General features: G+C 47.7%; 1 protein-coding gene across 1 annotated transcript in view; it reads right to left on the reverse strand.

Moving 5' to 3' along the window:
• Nucleotides 1-20,674: 20,674 nt before the first annotated feature.
• Nucleotides 20,675-26,867, reverse strand: part of GNRHR (gonadotropin releasing hormone receptor) — a 34,178-nt gene continuing 27,985 nt past the window's right edge. Inside the window, exon 3 of the mRNA XM_032973958.2 lies at nucleotides 20,675-21,248. Coding sequence (XP_032829849.1) covers nucleotides 20,758-21,248 — 491 coding nt within the window. The 3' untranslated portion in view covers nucleotides 20,675-20,757. The remainder of the gene's footprint in view (nucleotides 21,249-26,867) is intronic.

Consider the following 26,867-nt stretch of genomic DNA (forward strand, 5'->3'; position numbering starts at 1 on the left):
ACCACTGGAGTGGAGCCCCTCTAGAGGGGACATCGGCCTACTTCTCCATGCTGTCCGGGCGTTTTGGGGAGATGTGGAAGTGCCCACACTCGACCCGGCCCCCCCCCACCACGCTCGACCCCCCCCCCCCGCCAACTGTGGCGTAGATTTTGATTCTGTCTGGCGGAAAGAGGCGGGGGGCGTGGGGTGGTGGGGGTAGTGTGGGGAGTGGGAGAGTGCGTGGGGGTTGGGGGGCGTGGGGAGGGCTGGGAGGGTGTGGGGGGGGGGTAGGGGGCGTGGGAGGGGGCCTGGGGTGGTGGGGGGGTAGGGCGCGTGGGGGGGCCTGGGGGGGGGGTGTGGGGTGGTGGTGGGCGTGGAGGGTTGGGGGGCCGTGGGGGGCCGGGGGGGGGGGTGGAGGGCGTTTCAGTTTTATTTATTAGGTACAGCCCTGTGAGCCATTCGGCTCTTGAATCGGGTGCAACCACAACAAACAAAAAAGGTGGTGGGGGCGTGAGGGTGCGTGGGGGGAGGGGGTCGTGAAGAAACTTGCACCGCTCCAACTGCCGCGCCAGGAGATCGAATTGAACTGGCGGCCTAACCAGTACAATCACAACAGCATCCCGGTAACAATGACATATAACAAATATATATATATAAATTGAGGGCTATATTCCGAATAAGCGCGGTCCTCTTCATTTTCAACCGATCCATCGTTTTACCACACTCGGTAAACATCGTTATCTCATCTGATTCCACTTGCGTCAAGGTCACATGAGCGTGGTTATGTTTATTTCGTTATTTGCGCCTCACTTTTCTTGCATTGCTTTTTAATATTCGAAGCCATCCCCCCCATCCCACCCCACCCCCGCATTGCTTGCCACGTAAAGCCCCAAGACAGCTTGTTTGTATAAATGTAAGAAATCGTTTTGGCCGTACGCCCCATACACATCGGGGGATTTCACACACGCAATTTTTTTTTTACTATATATATATATTTTTTTTCTGTGACACGAAACACGGCTTTGTGGCTTAGCCTCATCCCCGCATTCACCCCGGCCGTCGGCGATTCTCCCAAACGGAGCCATCAGGCTTCAGTTGTCAAGTCGGAAGACAGCGAATGTGCGAGAAAGTTCAGCAGAGGGGAGAATCTGATCGAAGAGTCTGTGGCGTGAGATCGGATGTCAGCTTGCAGGTGTGTGTGGGGGGGGGGGGTGTTGAAGGAGGTGTGCGTTGAAATTTTCACGCTCTGATTTTTTTCGAAGTGTTTACGAACACATTGCTACAATGTTGCACCCACCCACCCACGCTCGTGCTATCGGCGCCACGTGGCACAGACGAAGAAATCCGTTCGCGCCTCGCGCAGAGCAGTAGAGACGGATCCGTGGAAGTGGATATCGCAGAGCTACCTCTGAGATGCCTTCCAACGACCTCTGGAACGCGCAGCAGGGAGCGGCACTTTTCACATCCTAACCCAGCCCACCATGAGCAATTTATTTTACGTGACACAGCTGGTATTTAGCCAAATTAAGTTAGTAACCAAATGCACCGTGATGGATTGTTTTTATGTGAAATCTTAATGGACCGAGATGAGCCCATAAACTAGCTACACACTTGCTAACCCAGGGTGAAACGTTGGTGAGATGTTAACTACCTTGTCTAGCATACAGGAGGTCGTGGGTTCGATCCCAAACCTGACGCCTGTATATTTGGAGTTTTCATGTTCTCTACCCATAGTCGCGTGGATTTCTGTACGGGTCCTCCGGTGTTTCCCTCCACATTAAGAAAGATGGGTTTATAGTATTTGGCCTGCTGTATATTTGGATTTTGTGTATCTCTTTCTCATCATCATCACGGTGGCTAGGAGATGTTAACTACCTCGCCTGGTATACAGGAGGTCGTGGGTTCGATCCCAACACTGAACGCCTGCTATATATTTGGAGTTTGTGTCTCTCATCATCATCATCATGGTGGCTAGAAGATGTTAACTACCTCGCCTGGTATACAGGAGGTCGTGGATTCGATCCCAACCCTGACGCCTGTTGTATATTTGGAGTTTGCGTCTCTCCCCGTGGTCGCATGGATTTTTGTCTCCGGGTTCTCCGTTTTTTTCCCTCCACGTTTAGAAACGTGCGTTTAGAGCATTTGGCTGCTATGAATTTCCACGCGACGATAAGCCACTTCCTTGATCATTTGTGGCCAGGTTGCTTCTGAAAAAGAGCGATGTAGCTCAGTGGGTCTTACCTGGTAAAATCTAAATAGCTTAATCGCTTTAATCTCAGGCAGCTGCTGCCTTGGTATAGACCCAGGATCTCAGCCAGCCTCTAGGCCACACGTTCACCTCACTCACGCTGTAATTGCAAGCTTTTCACGCCCAGTGGGAAATGGGAATCCCTTACGCTGCACTATTTATCTCCTAGACATTTCCACGATACTGGAAACGTGCGAGAGAGATTTTTCCCACGGGAGCGAGCGCGCGCAAGAGAAAGAGAGAGCGAGGGAGACGCATAATGCGCGAGACATGAGAGGTCTGTAGATATCATGCGTTTACTTAGATGTTCAGAGATGGTGACGCAATGTTTAATGTTTGTATAAAGAAATGTATACTGTCTTAGCGGACGGACGAAGCTCTGTCAATCTCACGCTTCTGGTGCTTCGTCGCTTGCTCCGTGATACTGAGACGTGGGGGCTCACGGGGGTCACTGGGGGGCACGCCTGGACTCTTTTCTTGCCGATATCTTTGCTCAGAATCCTGGGACACCGATGGGATGTCTCTGTGTTTAACGACAGGCCATTACTGTCGGTAGCTACGATGAGACTTGCTCCCTGCACGATACGGGGTAGCCAGCTGCGGCTCTCTGGCCGCAGGTGGCTCCCCCTTGTCCTCGATTTACCCTGCGCACCGGGTTTTCTGAGCTCGATAACCCCCCCCCCCCCCCATCTGTGGAGGAGGACGATGAACGAGGGAGGAGGTGGGAAAGAGGAGGAGGAGGATGCCACAGCCTCGCGTCAGCATCACGTCAACGGGTAAAGTCGAGACCTGGGGATAGGCAGGAAGCTCGCTTTGGGGGATTTTGCCAACAGGTACCGCTAAGAAGGGAGTTTGCTTGGGGGTTTAGCCAGAAGAGAGCGAAGGGTGGATGCTTCCACGCGCTGTGTCGGATTGTGCTCCCATGCCTGGCTTGACTCGTGCGCGTGTGTGAATGTGGGATGGGAATTGATGTAAAATTGAGAAGGGGACAATGCCTCAACCAGTACAAGTGGTTTTCAATTAGGAACTTAATATGGTATTATTGGTCCTTTCGGTAAAGTCACGTAGAAGGGAAACAATAAAATAATAAAAATTAAAAAAACAATAAAATTCTCACGACGTTTCGATTTGAAATTTTCTTGTTGTGGTTTTCACACCTGATGATGATTGCTTGTGTTGCATTCGAAACGTCGTGAGAATTTTGTTGTTTTATATTTTTATAATTTTATTGTTCCCCTTCTACGTGACTTTACCGAAAGAACCAAGAATATGAATCCCTGCAGTCACGAAAGCTTTAAATCAAAATTAACTTAATTTTAGTTTTATGATCATTACCTCGATAACGCATTTGTCAGTTAATGCTTAATATGGGGTTTGGTCAATCATAGGATGCAGTAATACTATGAGATAATTGTAGCAATACTAATCAGTGGTGGATCCGGGGAGAGTGGTGAGGCGATGTAGGTGATGGAGGTTATAAAGATCACCTTTGAGACCTTGAGATTGGTATTTTATTGAGATGCACTCGAGAAATATTTGTCATGTATTAATTTATTTTATTATCAATATAGGGTCCTATTTAAAAAGCATGAAATTTGGACTGCGCCCACCCCCCCCCCCCCCATTGTAGATCCACTGCTGGATGAAGGTCTGCGCTTGACCTTGATGTTTTTGTTCACGGGCGATGCGATGTCTCTAGTTCGCATTTGTTCTCTGAACCACGTGTCATTATTCACGTCTCTCATTGCAATTCCCAGCACGCATCTCTCCCCTGTTTGAATGACACGGGATTGCAGATTATTCAATTTCAATTAATCGAATTGAACAAAAAATGTGTAATTTGATTAGCGTTGAGTTGATTTCAGCCAACGGTACTTTGTAAAACTTTTAACTTAATGAAGAGTAATTGGACAGCCACTTGCGTTACGCGGGCCTTCTTAAGTATTTTGCAGGACTGGTGACACGTCAGAATACCACCCATGGGAGAGCAGCGGTTAATCCACTGCGCTGTGAACCTAGCAACATGGGTTGAATTCCTGGCTACGGCTAACATCAGTTGCAAGCAATATCTGAACCGGTCTTGGGCCTCTCCCCCCACCCTTCACCAACCCCACACTGACCGGCATGGTGAAGTATGGCCAAACAACCCCCATAACCGACACAGCATGGATGAAGACCTTCCCACGGGTGTCCCGATCATGACGTTTATTTGACCATACTTCACCACACTGGTCAGGCAACCCAGAAGCGGCTGAGTCACTTACCGCTGTCGTTAGCTGTGAATGAGAAAAGGGAACTCTAAAGTCGTTGGGTTCGTAGCCACAGTGTGCTAACCACTGCACCACCACTCAAATAATTATTCTCCTTCTATGATATCGTGTAACGGGCTGCAGGTATCTTGAAACGTTTTTTGCAATCGGCAACACGCAGTGCGCTCCAACTTTGCCGAGGTTCGCCGTGTAATTATTTTCAATATCTTTGCGATTCAACGGTCAGACTAAACTTGATTTTATTTTACCAGGTAAGGCCCACAGAGCTGTGTAGCTCTTTTTCAGAGGCGACCTTGCCACAAATGATAGCTCAACGAAGTGGCTTATCATGTTGAAATGTATTTATCGCAGCCAAAGGCTCCAAACGCAAAACCGAAGGACCCAGAGAAAAATCCACGCAAACCTCGGGGAGATCATGCGAACTCCAAAGATGCAGCAGGCGTCAGGGTTGGGATCGAATTTACGACCTCCTGTATACTAGGCGAGGTAGTTAACATCTCCTAGCCACCGTGATGATGAGAAAGAGGTACGCAAACTCCAAATATACAACAGGCGTCAGGGCTGGGATCGAACCCACGACCTCCTGTATACCGGGCGAGGTAGTTAACATCTCCTAGCCACCGCGGACAACGGCACTCTTAGCTAGGCGGTGAAATTCATTATCGTCGCTGTCACGTGCGGGAGGTCTCGTCCCTATTATTATTGTTGTGACTACAGAAAATAATCAAGTTATGTATTTGCACGTCGTATATATAAAAAAAATAACGAAAAGGATTTCGCTCGCCCACGCTCGATTCATTCCCCAAGGAAACCGCGTCTGGCCAGACCAGGGCTATTTGCCCGTAGCTCGCCATTGGGTCGAGCCACGGGGCAAATCTCCGTGATAGAAAACCTCGCGCCGGGCTTTGTAAATTAATCAGCGTGGGATATATCGCGCTCGGCAAATTTTTTTTTAAATTTGCGTGCCAGCGAGGAGGCCCCGTTTTTTGTTCGTTGTTGTTGCGCCCGTGCGGTTACGTCTGACAATTTCGTCGGAAGTGATTCAGAGAGAGCGAAGATAAAACCCCTGTTTAGTGAAGGTCATGTACGCTGCATGCAATGCGTCGTGCTGCGGTTTGCCGTCTATCTAAACCGGGGGACGTCTTTTACTGTTCACCTCTGCCACGAGTGACTGCTTTTTATTATCACGTGTTGTTGTTGTTGTTGATGTTATTGTTGCTGTCATTTTCCCCATGCAGCTGCGTACGCGTTGTGCTCTCGGTGCGAGAGCCGTGCAGCAGCCCTTCGCGGTGGCGTACGGAAGTGGATATCACAGAGCTACGTCTGAGATCCCGTCCAGTGATCCCTGGGTCCACAAAACAAAGACTTCAGCCCCTCCCCCCGCCCCCCAAAGCCTTAACAGACTGTTGGGGCAAGTGCTGTTAGCGGGCACCTATAAAGGCCTGCATGGCACATGAGGGGGTGGGTGGCCAGCACCACGCTCGGCCGCCTTTGTCTCCCCAGTGACGATGTTTAATGCACACCGCACCGGGTACTCATTTGAGGCTGAGTCGACCTAGCGGGAAGGCCCAAGACCGGTTCAGATAATCGTCACCGGTGTTGGCCGTGAGCGGGAATCGAACCCGGGTAGCGAGGTTCGTAGCGCAGCACGCTCGCTGCTACACCACCGCTCCCCACTCCCCGACACACACACACAGACACACACAGACACACACACACAGAGACACAAAATATCTTTGTCTTTGTCAGTCATTGGTGACCGGGCCTGAGACGATCTTTTTCCCCCTTCACTGTGGCCTCTTACCCCTATCGTGGCATCCTAAGATTGTGTCGAGTCCTCACAATCACCCTTGCTTCTCGTTGACGTAATTTGCCGTAATCAACCGAGAAACACGTTGCATGGAGTAGGGGCGGGGTAGGGGGAGGGGCGGAAGACCGAGAGAGGGCGATGAAAAAAATATATATGAAAAAAATACATTTCCGCAGCGTTCCAATCATAACTACAGCGATGGCAACATTCTGTAATCAGAAATGCAGTGACGGACAGATGCTCTAAGTGCTTTGGAAGTGCACCGCGTGACGCGCAGCATTCCAAGCGGTCAGCAGCCAGTCGATTGCCGTCTCAACCCGGCACACACGTTGCGGGCAACGGACGCGTACGCACGAGGGTGCTAAGGGGCCGTCCATAAATGACGTCACGCACCTAGGGGGGAGTGGTCAGACATTTGTGACGATGTGTGACGAGGGGGGGGGGGGGTTTGAGAAACGTGACGTCACATCAAAATGCGCAACTTTAAATATAGATAACACGTTCTACTTAATGAAAGATACTTTTTAATAAATGATTTCTCCTACAACATCAGAGTGCAGCGCCACATTAAATACGCACTACAATGACAATAGTTTAAAGCGATTTGAAGCATGATTTATTTGGGGGGGGGGCAGAGCTTTGTGACGTCATATTTAAGGGGGGGTCTGACTCTTTGTGACGTCGTGTGACGATTGAGGGGGGGGGTCAAAAATCGTCTTAAATCGCGTGACGTCATTTATGGACGACGATTCCCTGCAACAGCTCTGGCAAATCAGAATCTTTTACCCGCTCTCTGGAAATAAAGCAGGTGGTGTTAAGATGTTCAAACGCCAAATAGAAACCTTTTGCAAGTAGTCAAAGTTACTGTATTAACCACACACATGCAATAAACAAACACGCAATGATAAAATCTAGATTTGAAGCTTTCGTGAAAAATTTAATTAAATATATATATTTTTAATTACATTTTTCTACCTACGTGACTTTACCAAAAGAACCAAAGAATATGCTATGATAACTGGTGTTAAGCTTAACACCAGTTGCCAGAAAGGGTAAAACCTATTATTATTATTCATACTTGGATACTGGCATCAAAAAGTTCCCATGAATGTTGTGACCCGTATTTACTTCTCAAAAACGTAATCTTTTTTTAAAGGTCTTATTTAAAACAGAAATGAATATGCAAAGGAAAGTAAATACATATTCAAAGGAAAACAAGTGTTCGGGGTCAATTAATTGGGGGGGAGGAGGGGGGGTCACAAGACATTGTGGACTACCCTGCACACCCCTGGTGCCCCGTTGTTGGACACGGGCGAGCGTTGAGCGATTTTTCCCGTCTCCTGCCAGAGTGAGCAGACCCGTGTCTTGGCAGCAAGTGTGAGATGCACGTCCCACCCACTCACCTCCATACCTCCCCCCCAACCACCACCCTTCACGCACCCCTTTTACCCCCACCCCAACCTCGTCCTCCCCACCCCCTCCCTCTCACCCCGCTCAACCCAGCCGCCCCCCCCGTCTAGCGGTGCGTATGGGTTGCACGCGCTGTAAATTGCCTCTTGTTCGTGTCACGTAGTTTGTAAATTATTGAAGGCGCAAGATTAATACCTACATCTGCCAGGCTTAACGCTCGATCAGTTTGTATTTTTTTTTTGGTGTGCGAGTAGCGTGCGGCGCACGTCGGCCTGGATCTTTGTGCAAAAAAAATAAAAGCGTTCGTGTAATTTAAAAAATATATATATTAAAAAAAAACCCATCTACACAACATTTATTAATTTTGGGGAGATGAAAAGGCCGCGGTGCTGGGGGTGGGGACGTAAATGTTTAGAATGCAATTGCGTTCAGTCCGGGAGCTCCTCCTGTCCGCTGTCAAGCAGGGCCGTCTCCGAACGGTGGCATTTCATTTGGGCACGGAGGTTACGCTGATGGAAATTGCTTACTCTGGGGGAGGAGGGGGGGGGGGCTGGGCCACCACTTAAAGTTAACTGAACTCAACAATCTAAATCGTGTCGGCGCATTGAAGCACGTAAACCGATCGTTGCCCAACAGTTGCTTAACGCGTTCATCGTTACGCTTGCCGAGGCGAAATCGCTCGGGGATGGAAATTAGCGGCGTGCCGTAACCGAAATCTGCACGACGTGGGGGTGGTGGGGGGGGGGGGGTCATCGGTCTGGCTGACGAGTCGCGAGTGAAGCGACCTCGACGTGGAGGATCTGCGCCGTGCCGCGCGTGCGTGTGGGTGACGACGGTACGTGCACGGTAAGATGAGCAACCGCGGTGACTATGAGATGTTAACTCCCTCGCCTGGTACGCAGGAGGTCGTGGGGTTCGATCCCGACTTTGAGGGCTGCTGTATATTTGGAGTTTGCGTGTCTTTCTCTCTCCCCGTGGAAGCGGGGAATTTTCTCCTGGTCCTCCGGGGTTTTACGTCCACATTTAAAACACGCGCGTTTCGAGTATTTGGCTGCTATTAAGTTGACGAGCCACTTCGTTGGGCTATCATTTGTGGCCAGGTCACTTATTAAAAAAAATCTATATTGCTCAGTGGGCCTTAGCTGGTAAAATAATAAAAAAATCATCTGGGTTCTTTCGGTAAAGTCACGTGACTTTACCGAAAGAACCGAGAAGATGAATCCCTGCAGTCACGAAAGCTTTAAATCGAAAAATATAAAATAAAATAGTTCAGAGTTTAACTGAGCTTCAACCTCACCTGGAACTCTCCTGCCTCCAGCCTTCTGCGCCGTCGACTCCCCGCGCAAGTTCGAATCCAGGCTCGAGACCTCCCTAAGTTTCCTTTGTCTACCACTGACCGCCCCTGTCCATAATACAGGGTGCTTAAACATTTATTTAACACTTCTGAGAATTTGCAACAATACCACGAGAAATGTGCTGCTGCCTCCGGGCTCTGGATGTCACCTGGAGAAGATTCCAGGCCACGTGTTGACAACGATGGCGAACAAGTGGGAGACTAAATTTTGATTTAAAGCTTTCGTGACTGCAGTAATTCATATTCTTAGCTCTTTCGGTAAAGTCACGTTGAAGGGAAACAACAAAATAATAAAATATATATATAAAACAACACACCTGAAGACGACCGTTTGAGTTATGGTCGAAACGTCGTGAGATTTTTTTTATTGTTTTATATATATTTTATTATTTTGTTGTTTCCCTTCAACGTGACTTTACCGAAAGAGCTAAGAATATAAGTGGGAGACTCTTTGAGTTTTTGAAGCTATTAACATTACATTTGTTATCATGTTACAGTGAATTCGTTTTTTTTCCATTAAAAACGAGAGTCCCATGTAAGTGTTCACATTTTTTGAAGCACCCTGTATAAATATCCCTGATGTTACTCTTTGGTTTTTTCGGTAAAGACTTTACCGTAAAAACCAAAGAGTAATTCCTGCAGTCACGAATGCTTCAAATCAAATCCCTGATGTTTCTAAACGGCATCTGTGAGATACGAATTCAATTAGACGCTACGCGAATCCCCATCGTGCTGCACGGACTAGCGCAGTTACTCACGAATTCACAGAGAGCCGCAGACTCTCGTAGAGGCCTTATGTCTACAAATTTTGATATTTGCGCCGTTTCTGAACGGCATCTTGATGAGACACAGTCGTATTTAGACACTGCATTAGATCCACACTGTGCCCTATTGTGTCTGCAGTGTAGAGGTGAATCTAGGGCACGGTAAAGAGGGTTGTACGAAGAGCCACCCTGGGGAGTTGGGGGACCATAAGAGGACACAGCTGTCCCTTTCAGTAATACAGGGCCTCCTCGACTTACGAACACTCGACTTACGAACTTTCAGAGATACGAACAAACCTTGTCCGTATGTCCAGTTGCCTGTTCGGATCGAGCCCGCCGTGCAATAGATGGTGGTGGTTGCCTCTACGTCTGCAGAACATGAAGAACCAGTGGCGTCTCCATCTCGAGGAGATGATTCAACTTTTGAAAACATTCTCCGTGTTTAGTGTCCATGACGTACAACATCGACAGGAGTAGTAAAGTTGGACTTACGAATACATCGACTTACGAACAGACCTTTGGAACCAAACTCGTTCGCAAGTAGAGGAGCCCCTGTAATGATGATCATGACAATTTTTTACTCAAATCTAATTTTTTTCAAGCGGGTCCTGCATTGGGTTGTTTGGCCAATTCCAGTAATGAGCTTATTGCTTTACGTGAGAGGAGGAATTCGGAGTGCCTCTACGTGTTTCTTTGCGCACATTTGTATGTGTGTTGAACTTCTTTCACACCGAACATAGCCAACCGTGCTCATCGGAGGTGCAGGGGAAGGACAACAAACTAAATACAAACAGCAGTTTGAAAGAAATGCGTTATCAATCCAGTGGCTTCCTAATATATGAAAGAAGAGCATTCCAGGCGGCCGCAGAAGTGCATCTGAAAGAGTGCGATACAGTGCGTGAGTCCATGTGTCTCTGTGTGATGAGTCTACGGGTTTCTATGCGAGTCCACGGGGCTCTGTGTGAGTCTATGTGCTGTATGTGTTGAACTTTTTTCGCACCGTACCTACCCAACCGTGACAATCGTGGGTGCGGGGTAAGGACAACAAAAATAAACACAAAAGGCAGCTCTAAAGAAATGAGTTTTCAATCTAGATGACTTAAAAGCGAAACTTTTGAGCTTTTAAGCCTGCATTATCTTGGTCAATGCATGTGCTCCTGCTTTGTACTGGCGTCACTGGTTGGATGCGCACAGAATGGAAAACAAACAGGGAATTTCTTTAGGTGCGTTGGCATGCCGCTTCTTCTCGCCTTGGCCTACTTAGTTCTTTTACAGGTCTGGTGACACGTGGGGGAGCAGCGGTTAATCCGCTGCGCTGTGAACCTAGCAACATGGGTTGAATTCCCGGCTACGGCTAACATCAGTTGCAAGCAATATCTGAACCGGTCTTGGGCCTCTCCCCCACCCTTCACCAACCCCACACTGACCGGCATGGTGAAGCATGGCCAAACAACCCCCATGACCGATACGGCATGGATGAAGACTTTCCCACGGGTGTGTCAATCATGACGTTTATTTGACCATACTTCACCACACTGGTCAGGCGACACCCAGAAGCAGCTGAGTCACTCACCGCTGTCGTTAGCCGTGGCTGGGAAATGGGAACTCTTAAGTCGTTGGGTTCGTAGCCACAGTGTGCTAACCACTGCAACACCACTCAAATAATTATTATTCTACTCCTTCTTCATTGAGTTACATTTTCCATAAAACAAGCACCGCACGTGTTCACGTAATTATTATTGGGTTTCGCTTTCAGGAATTACAAAGTAAGACTCACATACTAATCCGTGTACGCAAAATGCCAACGCGTAGCAGCAACAAAGTGCCAACGAGCGAGGACACTTTTAAAGATTTTGTGTTCATTGCATTTTATTGTCCTCACCAATCAGTGGTCAGACAGACCTCGTTATTTTTGCAACTCGCGTACAATGAATCAGCAATCATAAGCGGGGTTTTACATTTTTTTGTAATACTAATAAAACAATCGATTAATCTACACGGTATGGACGAGAGAGAATGAAGCGACCTCAAATCAACGTGAAGCATCATTAGCCCGTTCGAAACCCTATAAAGTAAGTGCAATGCAGATATAGTTTGTTTCACTCTTTCAATCAAAGTAACGAGATTAAATTAACCGGTAGTATTAGCAAGCCTCCCCTATTGATGTCCCGCATCGATGTATCCGTTTGTCAGTTGTTTCACTCCGAACAGACATCCCTTACCATTCTCCGTTATCTATAGTCGGAGCGACCAATCAGAATTAAACAGATTATACCTTGGCGGTGTAAAAGCACAATTAGCAAAAAAAAACGCTTGTCAATAACACTTTTGGCTTTAAAAGAACAAAGTATATATATCATGGGATACCTTTTTGCCAATATCAAAGTATGAAAAGTAAGAATAGATTTTACCCTTTCTGGCAATTAAACAGGTGTTAAGATATTCTTGGTTCTTTCGGTAAAGTCACGTAGAAGGGAAAAAATAAAATGATACATTTTTTTTTTATTTGTAAAAAAAATTATTGCTGTAAAATTCTAACGACGTTTCGACTGCAACATCATCAGGTGATGATTGCTTGTGTTGCAGTCGAAACGTCGTGAGAATTGTATTGTTTTATTTTTTATTATTTTACTGTTTCCCTTCTACGTGACTTTACCGAAAGAACCAAGAATATGGATTGTGTTTGTGTTATGATCATTTGCACGCAGTTAATTGCTTATTTATGTATTTATTTAAGGTAATTCATAAAAAAACTGATAGATTTTTTCGCAGGCCAACACCATTATCCGCGACTTGTGCTGTTCACGAACATCTCTGGAACGTGTCGCGAATAACGAGGGGAACATCGTACTGCGTGCTGCTGTCGGGCAATGCGAGTGATGCACAAATAAATTAACATACACATATCTCTGCAATCAAATTAACTACCCCCCCTCCCTCTATCTCTAAGCCTAAAGGCTTTCCAGGCTGAACTTTTGTTGCAGCATTTCATTAAGCGGCCACGCTCTGTACAGGTTTCCACCTTCTGGCTCTCATCAGCAGAATCTCGCCTGTCAAACCAAATGCTGTTATATGTATAACGCCAGAGGGCTAGAGAGAAATGAGCCCTCGTTTAACCTATGCGACCATCAATTTATATGTATAATAAAAAACACACACACACACACCATTCACGGCCATGTGTCAGGGGACAGGGTTGAATACTAAACACACCAAAGCAAAACGTGACGAATCTAAATGCGGCAGAGGTGGCTCGCTTGTCTTAGGGCCAGTGATTCTTAACCTTTAGTGTAGCCTTGCACCCCTTTCCTTCTCAATCGTTAAAACGTATGTTAATAAATGCATAGAGGGTTTGATGAGACAGAGTAAGTTGTACTTAACTTTGTGTTTCGATTATTTACATTCCAAAATGTTTTTGGTCATGTCTCACACCCCCAGAAAGGGCATCTCGCACCCCCAGGGGGTGCGTGCATCACAGGTTGAGAACCACTGGACTAGGCCTTAGGAGGGGTGGGGGGCGGGACTGGTGGTCAGAGCACTGAGGAATTATTGGTTCGACTCCAGATCTTAGCTTCTTCCCCCACCTCCCCATGGTTAAACCAAGTTCTCAAGCGGAGCGAGTTGGTGGTCTCAGGTCCAGTCACCGATGATCGGCGCGCAAGAAGCAAGATGTGGAAACCAGTGGGTCCACTGAATCCATTCTGATGCAAACTGAGCAACAGCAACAACATCGGGGAGAGCTACGTACGGGCACGGGAACGAAAAATCTCGCAACGTCGCAGTTGCTTTGTTGGGCTTACTTGTTGAAATACGGAGGGATAAAATTCCTAGTTTTTTTTGTTTGTCTCTTTGCGAATAATCGCACGTTCGTGCAAACCGCAGGGGCAGTCATCAATGCGGACCACGTGGGGTGCCACATGGCTCGAATTCAAACGCCGCCTTCGTGGCCGTCGCCCCCTGCGGAGGTCGAGCCTTGGATAAATGTTAGGTTCCACGAAACCTTTCCTTCCCACCTGTTTATCTTTTCCCCGTATTAATAACACGGCACCGTTCAATTGGGACACGTGTGCGCGTGTGTGTGTGTGTGTGGCTGGCCAGCAGCTGTCGGTGGCAGTAGTAGCAAGAAGCAGCAGCAGCAGCAGCGACTGCGGTTGTGTTCTTACGTCGTGTTTGATAATTATTGAATGGCTGTTGCTTAAACTTGAACTATGTAATAGAACTGTGATGATGATGAGGATAATGACGTGATCAGCAATATTACAATCATCAATAAATGGATTTTAAAAGTGAGGACTGGTGTGTTCTCCGGTGCGTGTGGCACAACAAATCCAGTATAATTAAAAGTTCGTTCTGATAGTAAATGTGTTCGTCTATCAGCCAATATAAAAACAAATTTGATTAGGGAAGCAAACCCTTAATCGGTGTTGACATTCTGGGTCTCATCAGCTGGATCAGGTAAGAGTGGCGTGTGAGATGCTGGGCTAAATATAGGAAGTGATCCATTTCGAGATACGCCACTTAAACAATACTTTGAAATAGTGAATAAAACAACGTATTATTTGTAAAGCCCTCTACACACCTCCGACCAATCTACAATACTAACGCTGCACATTCTAATCCTCTCCTCTGTAAGCTATCGTACCGTGTTTCGCAATAAATATTCACTCACCTGCCGAGGAACAAAGTGAGAGGGTCATCAGAAAATCGATGATCTCCCCCGTAAAATCTAGGGTTGACTTCAAGGTCCTCCTTCTCACTTAACATCGCACTCCATTGTTGTGCTCCTGACTACATCAGCCAACTCCTTTACCGTTACACCGCGGCCCGCGCCCTGCGACTCTCCCCGTGGTGCCTCCCACCAACCTCCCTCCTCTCTATGGGTGATAGAGGGGCGGGGCTTCTCCTCAGTCACCCCCTAGGCTATGGAACACACTGCCCATTGTCGAGATCAGATCCGCTGAGCCAATCTCCACCTTCAAATCTCAATAGCAAAACAACTCATCTGTTCGAAAGGGTCTTACAATCTTGCTTTAAGTGCCCTCCTCTGCTCTCCCACCTTGCATATTCCGTCCCCCGAATGCTCTCCATGCTGATTTCAATCGTTACAAAAATGTACAACGTTGATGAATACATAGGGTGGATGTGTTTCGATGATTTACATTCGAAAAAAAAATCTGGCCATGTCTCGCACCCCCCAGAAAGGGCATCTTGCACCCCCTGGGGATGCGTGTACCACAGGTTACGAACCACTGGTCGAGAGCAGTGGTTCTCAAACGAGGCGTTAACACGGACCCCCTAGGGGGTACACGTGCCAATATCACAGGTTGGTACGTGAGGTGATTTATATTATGGTGTGAAATTATATCATACGTGAGAGGTCACTGGTGAATAAGCACGTATGAATCTGCCAATATAAAATAAACTACGATGAAATGTAAATCCATATGCTCACCTATAACGATATCAAATACCATAAAATTTATCGTAAATAATGTGGTCTTGGTTCGTTCGGTAAAGTCACTTAGAAGGGAAATAAAAAAAATTCAGCAATTATTTATTTGTTATTTTATTATTTCCCTTCTACGTGACTTTACCGAAAGAACCAAGAATATGAATTTCTGCAGGCACGAAAGCTTTAAAACGAAAGTTAATAACGTGGCTTACAAGAGTAACCAGCGAGCGCGAACAAAGTACAGCACGCATTGCAGAACGTCCGTGATTTATTTTTTATTCGCTTGCACTTACTTAGCTTGTTATGATTCCTAACAAAATACATTTATTTCTCAGAAGCATGTTGGGTCAGGTATGGGAGGCATACTCGGTTGAAACAAAAATCCAACAAGTTGTGTACACAAGTAGCCAAAACAAGGTTGAGAATAACCACGGGTCTCGAGTAACGACGGTGAGGCAGCCAAAAACGGAATAAATATGAAATCACGTCCACCGAGGAGGTGGAGCGATGGAATCAGTTTGTGTCCAGCTGGTAGGTAGATTACGACATGGCACCGGCTTGGGGAAGGTCTTAAGCTAAACTATGAAACTATTTTGTTGCCAGAAAAAACGGGGAAAAACCCTATTATTATTACAATATGAAACTATTAATACTCTTTGGTTCTTCGGTAAAGTCACGGTAGGTAGAAAAATTAATAGATCACGACGTTTCGATCGCAACACAAGCAATCGTCATCAGGTGGGACAACCACGGCAAGAAAACAACTGCTGACGTAGGCGAGAGATCTGCCGTGGCACGAGGTTATATCGTAGGCCTCGGCAGTAGGGGGGAGAGAGAAGTGGGGGGGGGGGGGGGGGGGACGAGGCAGGGCACAAAGTGGACCCCGCAGCAGCTGTGGTTGTCCCACCTGATGACGATTGCTTGCGTAGCGATTATTTTTAGCAGGTAAGGCCCCATTGAGCTTTACATCTCTTTTTCAGAAGCGACCCGTCAATAACAAATAATAGCTCAACGCAGTGGCTTATTATTAGTATCATCGCACGTCGATTCTAAAAATGTGGAGGGGGGATACCCCGGAGATACCCCGAGAAAAATCCACGCGACCACGGGGAGAGCAGGGAGAGAGAATGAGACGCAAACTCCAAATCTACAACAGGCGTCACGGGCGGGATCAAACCCACGTCCTCCTGTATACCAGGCGAGGTAGTTAACGTGTGTCGCCTCCGTGGCGCCCCAGATCCGGCAGTGGATAGACCAAGGCTGATGACGATGGCTCACCCTGTACCTGTGCTCAATTTCACCTCTGCCCTTCTGCTTGCCGAGTCTCCAGCGACCCACCATGACCTCTGATTTTTTTTTCCCTGAAAAGGGCAACCCAATGGCACAGAAACCTCGACCCATTCTGAGTGTCATTGACAGTTGTCAATGTTGATGAAATATTCAGTTGAGGTGGCTCGATTAGAAATTCCACGCAGGGTTCTCTCTGTACTCCGCATATGATGACGGCAGTCGTCACGGATGTTGTCAGCATCATCAATCATCATCAGCCATGGTAAATCCACTGCTGGATGCAATATTCCACCCGGCACATGCACACAAAGTTATTTCATCGCTCCATCACATAAGCAGTTGTGTGTCTCTCTCCGTGTGTCTCCGTGTCTCTGTTGTCTCTCTCTGCTTGTGTGTCTGTCTGTGTGTCTCCGTGTCTGTGTTTTGTCTCTCTCTCTCAAATTTAGTTCTACCTGATGACGACTGCTTGTGTTGCAATCGAAACGTCGTATTCTATTATTTAATTTATTTTCTTTCTACGTGGCTTTACCGAAGGAACCAAAGAGTACTGAAAATAAATCAATAAAGGTGTCCGGCCATGATTTTACATCTCTAACTCTCGTCGTCATATTGTCTGTCATCCCTAAAAAAATATGAATTCCTGCAGTCACGAAAGCTTTAAATAAAAAAAATAAAATCCCTAAAGAAGTTTATGGATCCGATGTGGGACCCTCCCCTCTCCCCGCCGCCACCAGGCCTCCCGCAGTTTCGCCAGCACCGCGGTCACCTGGTGCAGGAATAATTCACGTGGTGTACATCACTGTGCTTCCAATCAACTTCTCTGATCTGAATGAAGTGCCACCGCTCGGTTTCACACGGAGGCTTTCGCGACCAATTTTCTCCACGACTCCGGCTGTGCGCCTGATGATGCTAGTTGTAATTACTGGTGAAACGTACTCGAATTGTAAATGTTGTGGGTTTACTCTCGAACTTACCGGTGTGCTGTACTAGTAACGAATTGGCATTGTTTTGTTAACGTGAAAACCCTTACTAATTGGCTATGTCACGTGGTGGCGGGTTTAACTTCACATTCATATTTACACGATCTAACCCAAGCACCTCTATTATGGAAAGTGCCACTTTTTATTGTAAAAAAATTTGATTGAATATGGATACGGTTATTAAAATGTTGTAATAATAATTTCATTTTATATAGCGTCATTCATGCAATTGCATCCCACAACGCTGCACATCAATTATCCAATTCCCTACACAAATATGAAAACAAAACCCACTACTTAGCTAACAAAAATAAACTAACACGTAAATAACGAGGATAAAATGGACATCACAAGCAAAAAAATAATCGCAGAGAAAATAGTGTAAATAATACTTACAAGTAATGTATTTTAATAGGAAATAGCATAACACACACAAAAAACAAGTTGTTTAGACTGAAACCCACACCAAATACATTGAGAGGACTTGGTGAATGAGTGTAAGATCGTATCAGCTGCACGTGATGGGTTCTGCCCAGGCAGACTCGTATATCATCTTGGCAACACTCTAAAATAAGCTACACGTGACAGAATCTCATCAGGACACCACTTTTAAAAAACAATGCGTTCCATCACAGCACAAGACGCTAGCGGTAAAGGTCACTATTGAGAACCGCATTCCCCGTGTTGGGGAGAAAAACTGTAAGCTAACTGAACCTCATCAAACAAAGACAGTAGTTATTTTTCTTAACTCGTTATGCAAACTGGAATGGGAACTTTGCAGCAATTCATCGATTCATATTGGTTAACCGTACACAGTGCTTGCCACACGTGAAACAAAACAACTTGCTGATCTCGTCAAAACAGCATAAGCAATCATCACACAACTCCGGTCATCCTCGCAGCGGCTTTGAGTTAACCATCGAACGAAGACCGTCACCGCTCGCTCGCTTTCAGGCGCGCTTCTGCGGCCGTCTGGAACGCTGTTCCTTCCGATATGAGGAAGTCACCGGAGCTATGCACTTGAACTTCTTTCGCACCGTACGTAGCCAACCGTGGAGGTGCGGGGGAAGGACAACAAACTAAACACAAAAAAGCATTTCTGAAGAAATTCGATCTCAATGTAATATTGTCGTGTCGTGTGTAGTAGTATAGTGTATAGTAGAGTGTACAGCAGTTTGTATGTATGTTGAACTTATTTTGGACCGTACGTAGCCTACTGTGCTAATCGGAGGTGCGGGGGAAGGACAACAAACTAAACACAAAAAGCAGTTCTAAAGAAATTCGTTTTCAGGACATTGCAGGGAGAGAACGTGATACCTACCAAAGCAAAATACAATGAAATATAACATATCTACACAAAACCGATGCAGGAACTTACTGCTAACAAGCTCACAAAACGCAATAAAGTCGCAGAAGAAAGAAGCAATGTTTTTTTTAATATATAATGGAATATTTTTAAGTAATTTGTTCACAGGAACCCTTCAGCCAATTGTCGACTCGCCCCTACTGGACTTCTGTAAAAAAGAGCTTCATAGCTCATCGGATTCCTCCAGCCTATATAAAGATCCTGATTCTGGCTGCTACATTCACTGCAGTGTTAAAACAGAATGCATTATTACATCGATTATTTTTTTCGCAACGCTCAAGGCATGAAAGAGCTGGCTGCAGGGTGGAGGTAACTACAGTCACTATCATTACGCTCATACATACATAATAGGGTTGTAATGATGCATCGGTCACGATATATTCAATGTGAACTCATAGATTCTTAAATCGATTTTTTTTCAAAAGATCAATACCGGTGGGTAGACAGCTCGAGGGGGGGGGGGTCATTACCCCCCCCCTCCGAAAGCGCGGGGCCCAGGCCACTCGCCCCGATTCGCCGTGTACCCCTAGGTATGGCTCTGGATGCATCAACCTACAAAGTCGCCCAAATGTAAACAACAAAAAACCTCTTTTGTAGGTAATTTTTTGACAAGTAACCAAATAGTCATATGCGGAGCACAAACTTTTAATGTATATTCACGGTATTCTACAGAAAATTAGATGCTCCAGAAAGTAAAAATGCAAAACTCGTGCCAGGTGTCGATAAAGTTGACACCTGGTATACACAAAGACAAAGATCACCCCTATAATCTTAATAGACTGTTGGGGCAAGTGCTGCAAGCGAGCACCTATGGAGGCCAGCACGGCACGCGAGGGGGTTGGTGGCCAGCACCACATCTGGCCGCCTCTGTCTCCCTAGTGGCGACGTTTACACAACATACCAGGTACTCATTTGACGCTGAGTCAACTTAGGGGAGGCCCAGGACCGGTTCAGATAATTGTCACCGATGTTGACCGTGAGTGGGAATCGAACTCGGGTAGCCGGGGTTTGTAGCGCAGTGCTCTAACCACCACACTACCGCCCCTCACTCTACTCCACTCACCCATTCAACCACCCACACCGCGAAACCACCCACCCACTCATTCACCCACCTATCCACTCACCCTATCAGGCACCCACCCACTCACCCATTCAACCACCCACACCGCGAAACCACCCACTCATTCACCCACCTATCCACTCACCCTATCAGGCACCCACCCACTCACCCATTCAACCACCCACACCGCGAAACCGCCCACTCACTCATTCACCCACCTACCCACTCACCCTATCACGCACCCACCCACTCACCCATTCACCCACCCACTCCGCAAAACCACCCACTCACTCATTCACCCACCTACTCACTCACCCTATAATGTACCCACCCACTCACCCATTCACCAACCCACTCTGCGCAACCACCCACCCACTCATTCTCCCACCTACCCACTCACCCTATCACGCACCCACCCACTCACCCATTCACCCACCCACTCACCCATTCAACCACCCACTCATCTACCCACCTATACACTCACCCTATAACGCACCCACCCATTCACCCTTTCACCCATTCACCCATTCACCCACCCACTCCGCGCAACCACCCACCCACTCACCTACCCACCTATCCACTCACCCTATCACGCACCCACCCACTCACCCATTCACCCACCCACTCCACGCAACCACCCACCCACTCATCTACCCACCTACCCACTCACCTTATCACGCACCCACCCACTCACCCATTCACCCTTTCACCCACGCACCCACTGACCCACCCGCTCCGCACACGCTACCCACTGCATCCTTGCTCCTCGTCCCGTCATTGAACGGGGGGGCACCCCTGCCGCTGCAGCGGGGCGGAGAGGTCGACCGAGGCCGTGGCCAGCGTTGGCTGCGGCTCGAGCTCGCTGCTCGCCATTGTGCCGCGACTGGAGGTCGTCGCTCCGGTGGTCGTTCCGGAACGGCGGCGGCGGCGCGTCGAGGACGAGGACGACCACCAGCAGCAGCAGTAGCAGCAGCAGCAGTAGCGGTAGCAGAGCGTGCCGTCCCACTGGCCGCTGAACAGACCGTACACCAGCGGGTCCAGGCAGGCGTTGAGGAGGCCGAAGAGGAAGACGATGTGGTTGATGTACTCGGGCAAGGTGCCCTGGTCGAGCGCCGAGGGCCAGAACCAGTACCAGATGCCCACCAGGTAGTACGGAGTCCAGCAGACGAGGAACGAGCCCACGATCGCGGCCGTCATCTTGACGGTGCGGAGGCGCGCTCGGGGGATGTTGTTGGAGGAGCAGCGCAAGGTGACCCCCTTGGCGTCTGTTCGGGGGGAAGGGAGGGGGGTGGCGAGGGGATGTAGCAATGAGATCCCCCAGCACGGAGTTATGACCGACAAAGCGCATTTGTGGTGTGTTTGTTTGTGACGCTTCCCAACAAAGGTCGAACGCGTCAATGCGTCAGCTCTGTCCGTCTTGTCACGGGGCGCCGCGGTGGCGAGATGTTAACTACCTCGCCTGGTATACAGGAGGTCGTGGGTTCGATCCTGATTCTGACGCCTGCTGTATATTTGGAGTTTGCGTGTCTCTCTCTCTCATCATCATCACGGTGGCTAGGAGATGTTAACTACCTCGCCTGGTATACAGGAGGTCGTGGGTTCGATCCTGATCCTGACGCCTGCTGTATATTTGGAGTTTGCGTGTCTCTCTCTCTCATCATCATCACGGTGGCTAGGAGATGTTAACTACCTCGCCTGGCACACAGGAGGTCGTGGGTTCGATCCTGATCCTGACGCCTGCTGTATATTTGGAGTTTGCGTCTCTCTCTCTCTCTCATCACGGTGGCTAGGAGATGTTAACGACCTCGCCTAGCATACAGGAGGTCATGGGTTCGATCGAGATCCTGACGCCTGCTGCTGTATATTTGGAGTTTGCGTGTTCTCTCTCTCTCTCTCCCCGTGTTTGCGTGGATTCTTCTCCGGGTCCTCGACGTTTTCCCTCCACGTTTAGAGACGTGCGTTTTCAGTATTTGGCCGCCACTATAAGTGTCCACACAATGACGAGCCACTTCGTTGAGCTATAATTTTTTTCCCCAGGTCGTTTCTGAAAAAGCTCAGTGGGCCATAACCTGGCAAAATAAAATACAAATTGTCGCAGTAGTCGTCTGTCCGTCTGTCTGTCTGTAGCGGGGTTGTATCGTCAAGGTGATCCCTACATTAAACTCAACGGATAAGCAGAGGACATCCGCTCATCGTTATTCAGTATCTCTCAACGCAACCCACCGGCCCACCGCGGCCTCCTGGGAGTGCGGTTGTTTTGCAGTGATCAGGAAGCGAGCAAACTCGGGAGCGGTTTCGACGAAGAGCGTCTCATCAGAAAGGTCGGGCTCGCGACTGAAGAGATACGAGTGACCGGGCAGATGTTAAGAGGCCAAGGCGCCTTAGTTAATACAAATGTTAACCAAATGTTACTCCAATGTTGCATTGTCAGGAGGGATTTGCCCTCTAGAAAACCGGCCGTAATTTATCAAAGGGTTGCCCGAAAACTTGGTGATCAAAATAATTGGTCAAATGATTAATTGTCCTTGCTCATCGATTATTGGACTCGCATGATCCACGATTGGACTGTACGCCTATGCTCCCCACATCTATGCCTCATCGTATTCACCCCAACCCGCATTGACCAGCGTGGCGAGGTATGGTTAAATGACCCCCACGACCTGCGCGGCGTATTCAGGAGGGCCTTCCGCCAGCAGCTGATAGACAAAGCTCTCGACACTACACTGTATACAGGGTGGTACAGATGTCTTGCGGACCCCATTTAATTCTCTAAAACGTAATATTTTTTAAAGCGAGCTTTGTTTAAAACAGAAATGAATATGCGAAGGAAAAGAAAATTAGGGGTCAATTAATTGGGGGGGGGGGGGGGGGGGGGGAGGAGGTGGGGGGTCTCACAAGACATCTGGACCACCCCCGTACAATGTGCGCATTGCGACGCCCGTCAAATGACGTTTGAAGCGTTTTCACGCACAACACACTATCGCAATCTAAGAGTCTTTGCATAACCGAACTCCCTAACCACCACGCACAACCAGGTGTTATAGGCTGCGGGGATACGTGGAGCCTCATAGGCAGTGGGGCAAGGGGGGTGGGGGTAAAGAGGCCACCCACCTACCCCAGCTGGGCTGACATGGGTTGTGGATCGATGGACCCTGAGCCTCGCCGTGTCAACTCCGGACAGGAGGCAAGTTCGCTTAACTCTCGTGAGAGGCGCTCGCGTCAGCAACATACACACCGCCCGAGTCATTAAACGGAGAACATTGGTAGACGCGGGAACGAAAACGAGGCCTGAACACCCCCTCCCATCCCCGTCACAGGGGTTACATGAACCTGAGTTTGAGACACCTGCTGACAAGTGTCACACTTAAGCACAATTCCGTCCATTTCCTCCACGCGCAGTAACGATGTCTTTAGAACTGGTGTGTGTGTGTTTCTGTGCAGTTTGGTATCCTTCTCTCATCACCCCCCCCCGTCTGCACCTTCGATTAGCGCGGTTGGCCACGTACGGTGAGAAAGGAAGTTTAACATACATACATACAACTTACATACATACAACATACGATTCATACAACATACATACAACTTACATACATACAACATACGATACATACAACATACATACAACTTACATACATACAACATACGATACATACAACATACATACAACTTACATACATACAACATACATACGATACATACATACAACATACATATAACATACATACAACATACATACAACTTACTTACATACAACATACATACAACTTACATACATACAACATACAACTTACATACATACAACATACATACAACGTACATACATAAAACATACATACACACAACATACATACATACACACAACATACGCATACATACAACATACATACACACACACACGCATGCACACGTAACGAACAGTCCATCGGCCTACTCACTTGCCAGGCGGATATTATGCGGCAACATTTGTTTCGGCAAGCACATTTTGGGGACGAGTTTCGACCCTTCTTGGGTCTCATCAGCAGGCTTGTTGAACATATGCCGCCGGGCTACCAGTCGGTGGCAGCAAGGGGGGCTGAATCTAAACTACGGGGCTCTTGCCGGTTTAAATCACTGTCGTCGGTCATGGGCAATGCCACTGCTGGATGAAGGCTTCTCCCAAGCTGTTGCCATCTCTCACGGCCCTGCACCTTTAATTGACAAAGTGGAACATTCACACTCGCGATGGGTTGTTCTGTTGTTGTTGTTGTTGTGTGCGTTTGTGTGCTATTGGCAATGAGGCAGTTTAGTTCAGCTGTGATTTTTTTTTAAACAGCCACGACTCTCAACAAAGAGTCAATACCGGACACTGGGAGTGGTATTGGTGGCGGTCGGGCCCTGGTGCTGGCCACCCCATCCCCTCGTGTGCCGTGCCGGCCTTCATAGGTGCTACTCGCCAATGGCACTTGCTCCAAAAGTCTGTGAAGGCTACACGGAGATCTTTGTCTTTGGCGGTGGTCAGGAACGGCGAGATCGGAAAAGCGGTGGCGCTTGCCCATTGGAGGCCCAAAGCAGCACCTTTTTTGGGGGAACTCCCCATTTTTTTAAATCTCTGATTGAGATGACAGTAGATATATAAATAAACAAAGATACCTTCGGTAGCGAGGTAAGAAATGTAGATTAAATATATAGAGGTGTAATGAGACGAGAGATATTAATTCGCTTTTTAATAATAAGGATTTATGCGCATTAGGATTTGAATTCGAGCCGGTATTTCATTTACCATTATTTTCATTGATTCTGGACTCCTCGAGCTACTTGGGAAGATTAGGATCTGTGCTTTACTTAGCGCTATGCCTAGCGCTGCCACTGGTCAAGGGATTGTGGGCCTCTCTCGATTTCACACGCATTTCAAAAGTCTTCTCTTTGCTCACTCGATGTGCCCCCCCTCTCCCCACTTTTTCCATTTCCCCAGTCTCCCCACTGCTACTGCAACTCCCCCCCCCGTCTCCCCTCCCGTCTTCCCCCCCTTGCCCCCCCCGTCACCCCCCCCCAACCGTATCTCCCCCCGCCCCCCATCATATATTTCGGTACAATTACCGGAGCAGATGGCGACTCAGCGGGGTGAGAGATGTCGGCGGCTGTGGGGGTGGAGGAGGAGTAGGGAGTGAGAGGTATCTCGTGGCGAGCCGTGTGATCGACTTCCACACGCGCAATTACAGTGAGGGAACAAAGTATTTGATCCCCTGCTGATTTTGTATGTTTGCCCACTGACAAAGAAATGATCAGTCTATAATTTTAATGGTAGGTTTATGTGAACAGTGAGAGACAGAATAACAACAACAAAATCCAGAAAAATGCATGTCAAAAATGTTATAAATTGATTTGCATTTTAATGAGGGAAATAAGTATTTGACCCCCTCTCAATCAGAAAGATTTCTGGCTCCCAGGTGTCTTTAATACAGGTAACGAGCTGAGATTAGGAGCACACTCTTAAAGGGAGTGCTCCTAATCTGAGTTTGTTACCTGTATAAAAGACACCTGTCCACAGAAGCAATCAATCAATCAGATTCCAAACTCTCCACCATGGCCAAGACCAAAGAGCTCTCCAAGGATGTCAGGGACAAGATTGTAGACCTACACAAGGCTGGAATGGGCTACAAGACCATTGCCAAGCAGCTTGGTGAGAAGGTGACAACAGTTGGTGCGATTATTCGCAAATGTAAGAAACACAAAAGAACTGTCAATCTCCCTCGGCCTGGGACTCCATGCAAGATCTCACCTAGTGGAGTTGCAATGATCATGAGAACGGTGAGGAATCAGCCCAGAACCACACGGGAGGATCTTGTCAATGATCTCAAGGCAGCTGGGACCATAGTCACCAAGAAAACAATTGGTTACACACTAGGCCGTGAAGGACTGAAATCCTGCAGCGCCCACAAGGTCCCCCTGCTCAAGAAAGCACATACACATGCCCGTCTGAAGTTTGCCTATGAACATCTGAATGATGCAGAGGACAACTGGGTGAAAGTGTTGTGGTCAGATGAGACCAAAATGGAGCTCTTTGGCATCAACTCAACTCGCCGTGTTTGGAGACGGAGGAATGCTGCCTATGACCCCAAGAACACCATCCCCACCGTCAAACATGGAGGTGGAAACATTATGCTTTGGAGGTGTTTTTTCTGCTAAGGGGACAAGACAACTTCACCGCATCAAAGGGATGATGGACCGGGCCATGTACCGTCAAATCTTGGGTGAGAACCTCCTTCCCTCAGCCAGGGCATTGAAAATGGGTCGTTGATGGGTATTCCAGCATGAAAATGACCCAAAACACACGGCCAAGGCAACAAAGGAGTGGCTCAAGAAGAAGCACATTAAGGTTCCGGAGTGGCCTAGCCAGTCTCCAGACCTTGATCCCATAGAAAATCTTTGGAGGGAGCTGAAGGTTCGAGTTGCCAAACGTCAGCCTCGAAATCTTAATGACTTGGAGAAGATATGCAAAGAGGAGTGGGACAAAATCCCTCCTGAGATGTGTGCAAACCTGGTGGCCAACTACAAGAAACGTCTGACCTCTGTCATTGCCAACAAGGGTTTTGCCACCAAGTACTAAGTCATGTTTTGCAGAGGGGTCAAGCAATTATTTCCCTCATTAAAATGCAAATCAATTTATAACATTTTTGACATGCGTTTTTCTGGATTTTTATGTTGTTATTCTGTCTCTCACTGTTCAAATAAACCTACCATTAAAATAATAGACTGATCATTTCTTTGTCAGTGGGCAAATGTACAAAATCAGCAGGGGATCAAATACTTTTTTTCCCTCACTGTAGGCACCGTGAGTCGAAGCCACCTTTGGCGGGGATTTTTTTTGTTTGCGATCGCCTTCGGGCGCTCGGGCGAGGAGGGGG

This window comes from Petromyzon marinus, chromosome 52, assembly GCF_048934315.1.
Source record: "Petromyzon marinus isolate PM22_M1 ecotype Great Lakes invasive population chromosome 52, UKy_Petmar_22M1.pri1.0, whole genome shotgun sequence".
NCBI classification, from domain to species: Eukaryota; Metazoa; Chordata; class Hyperoartia; order Petromyzontiformes; family Petromyzontidae; genus Petromyzon; species Petromyzon marinus.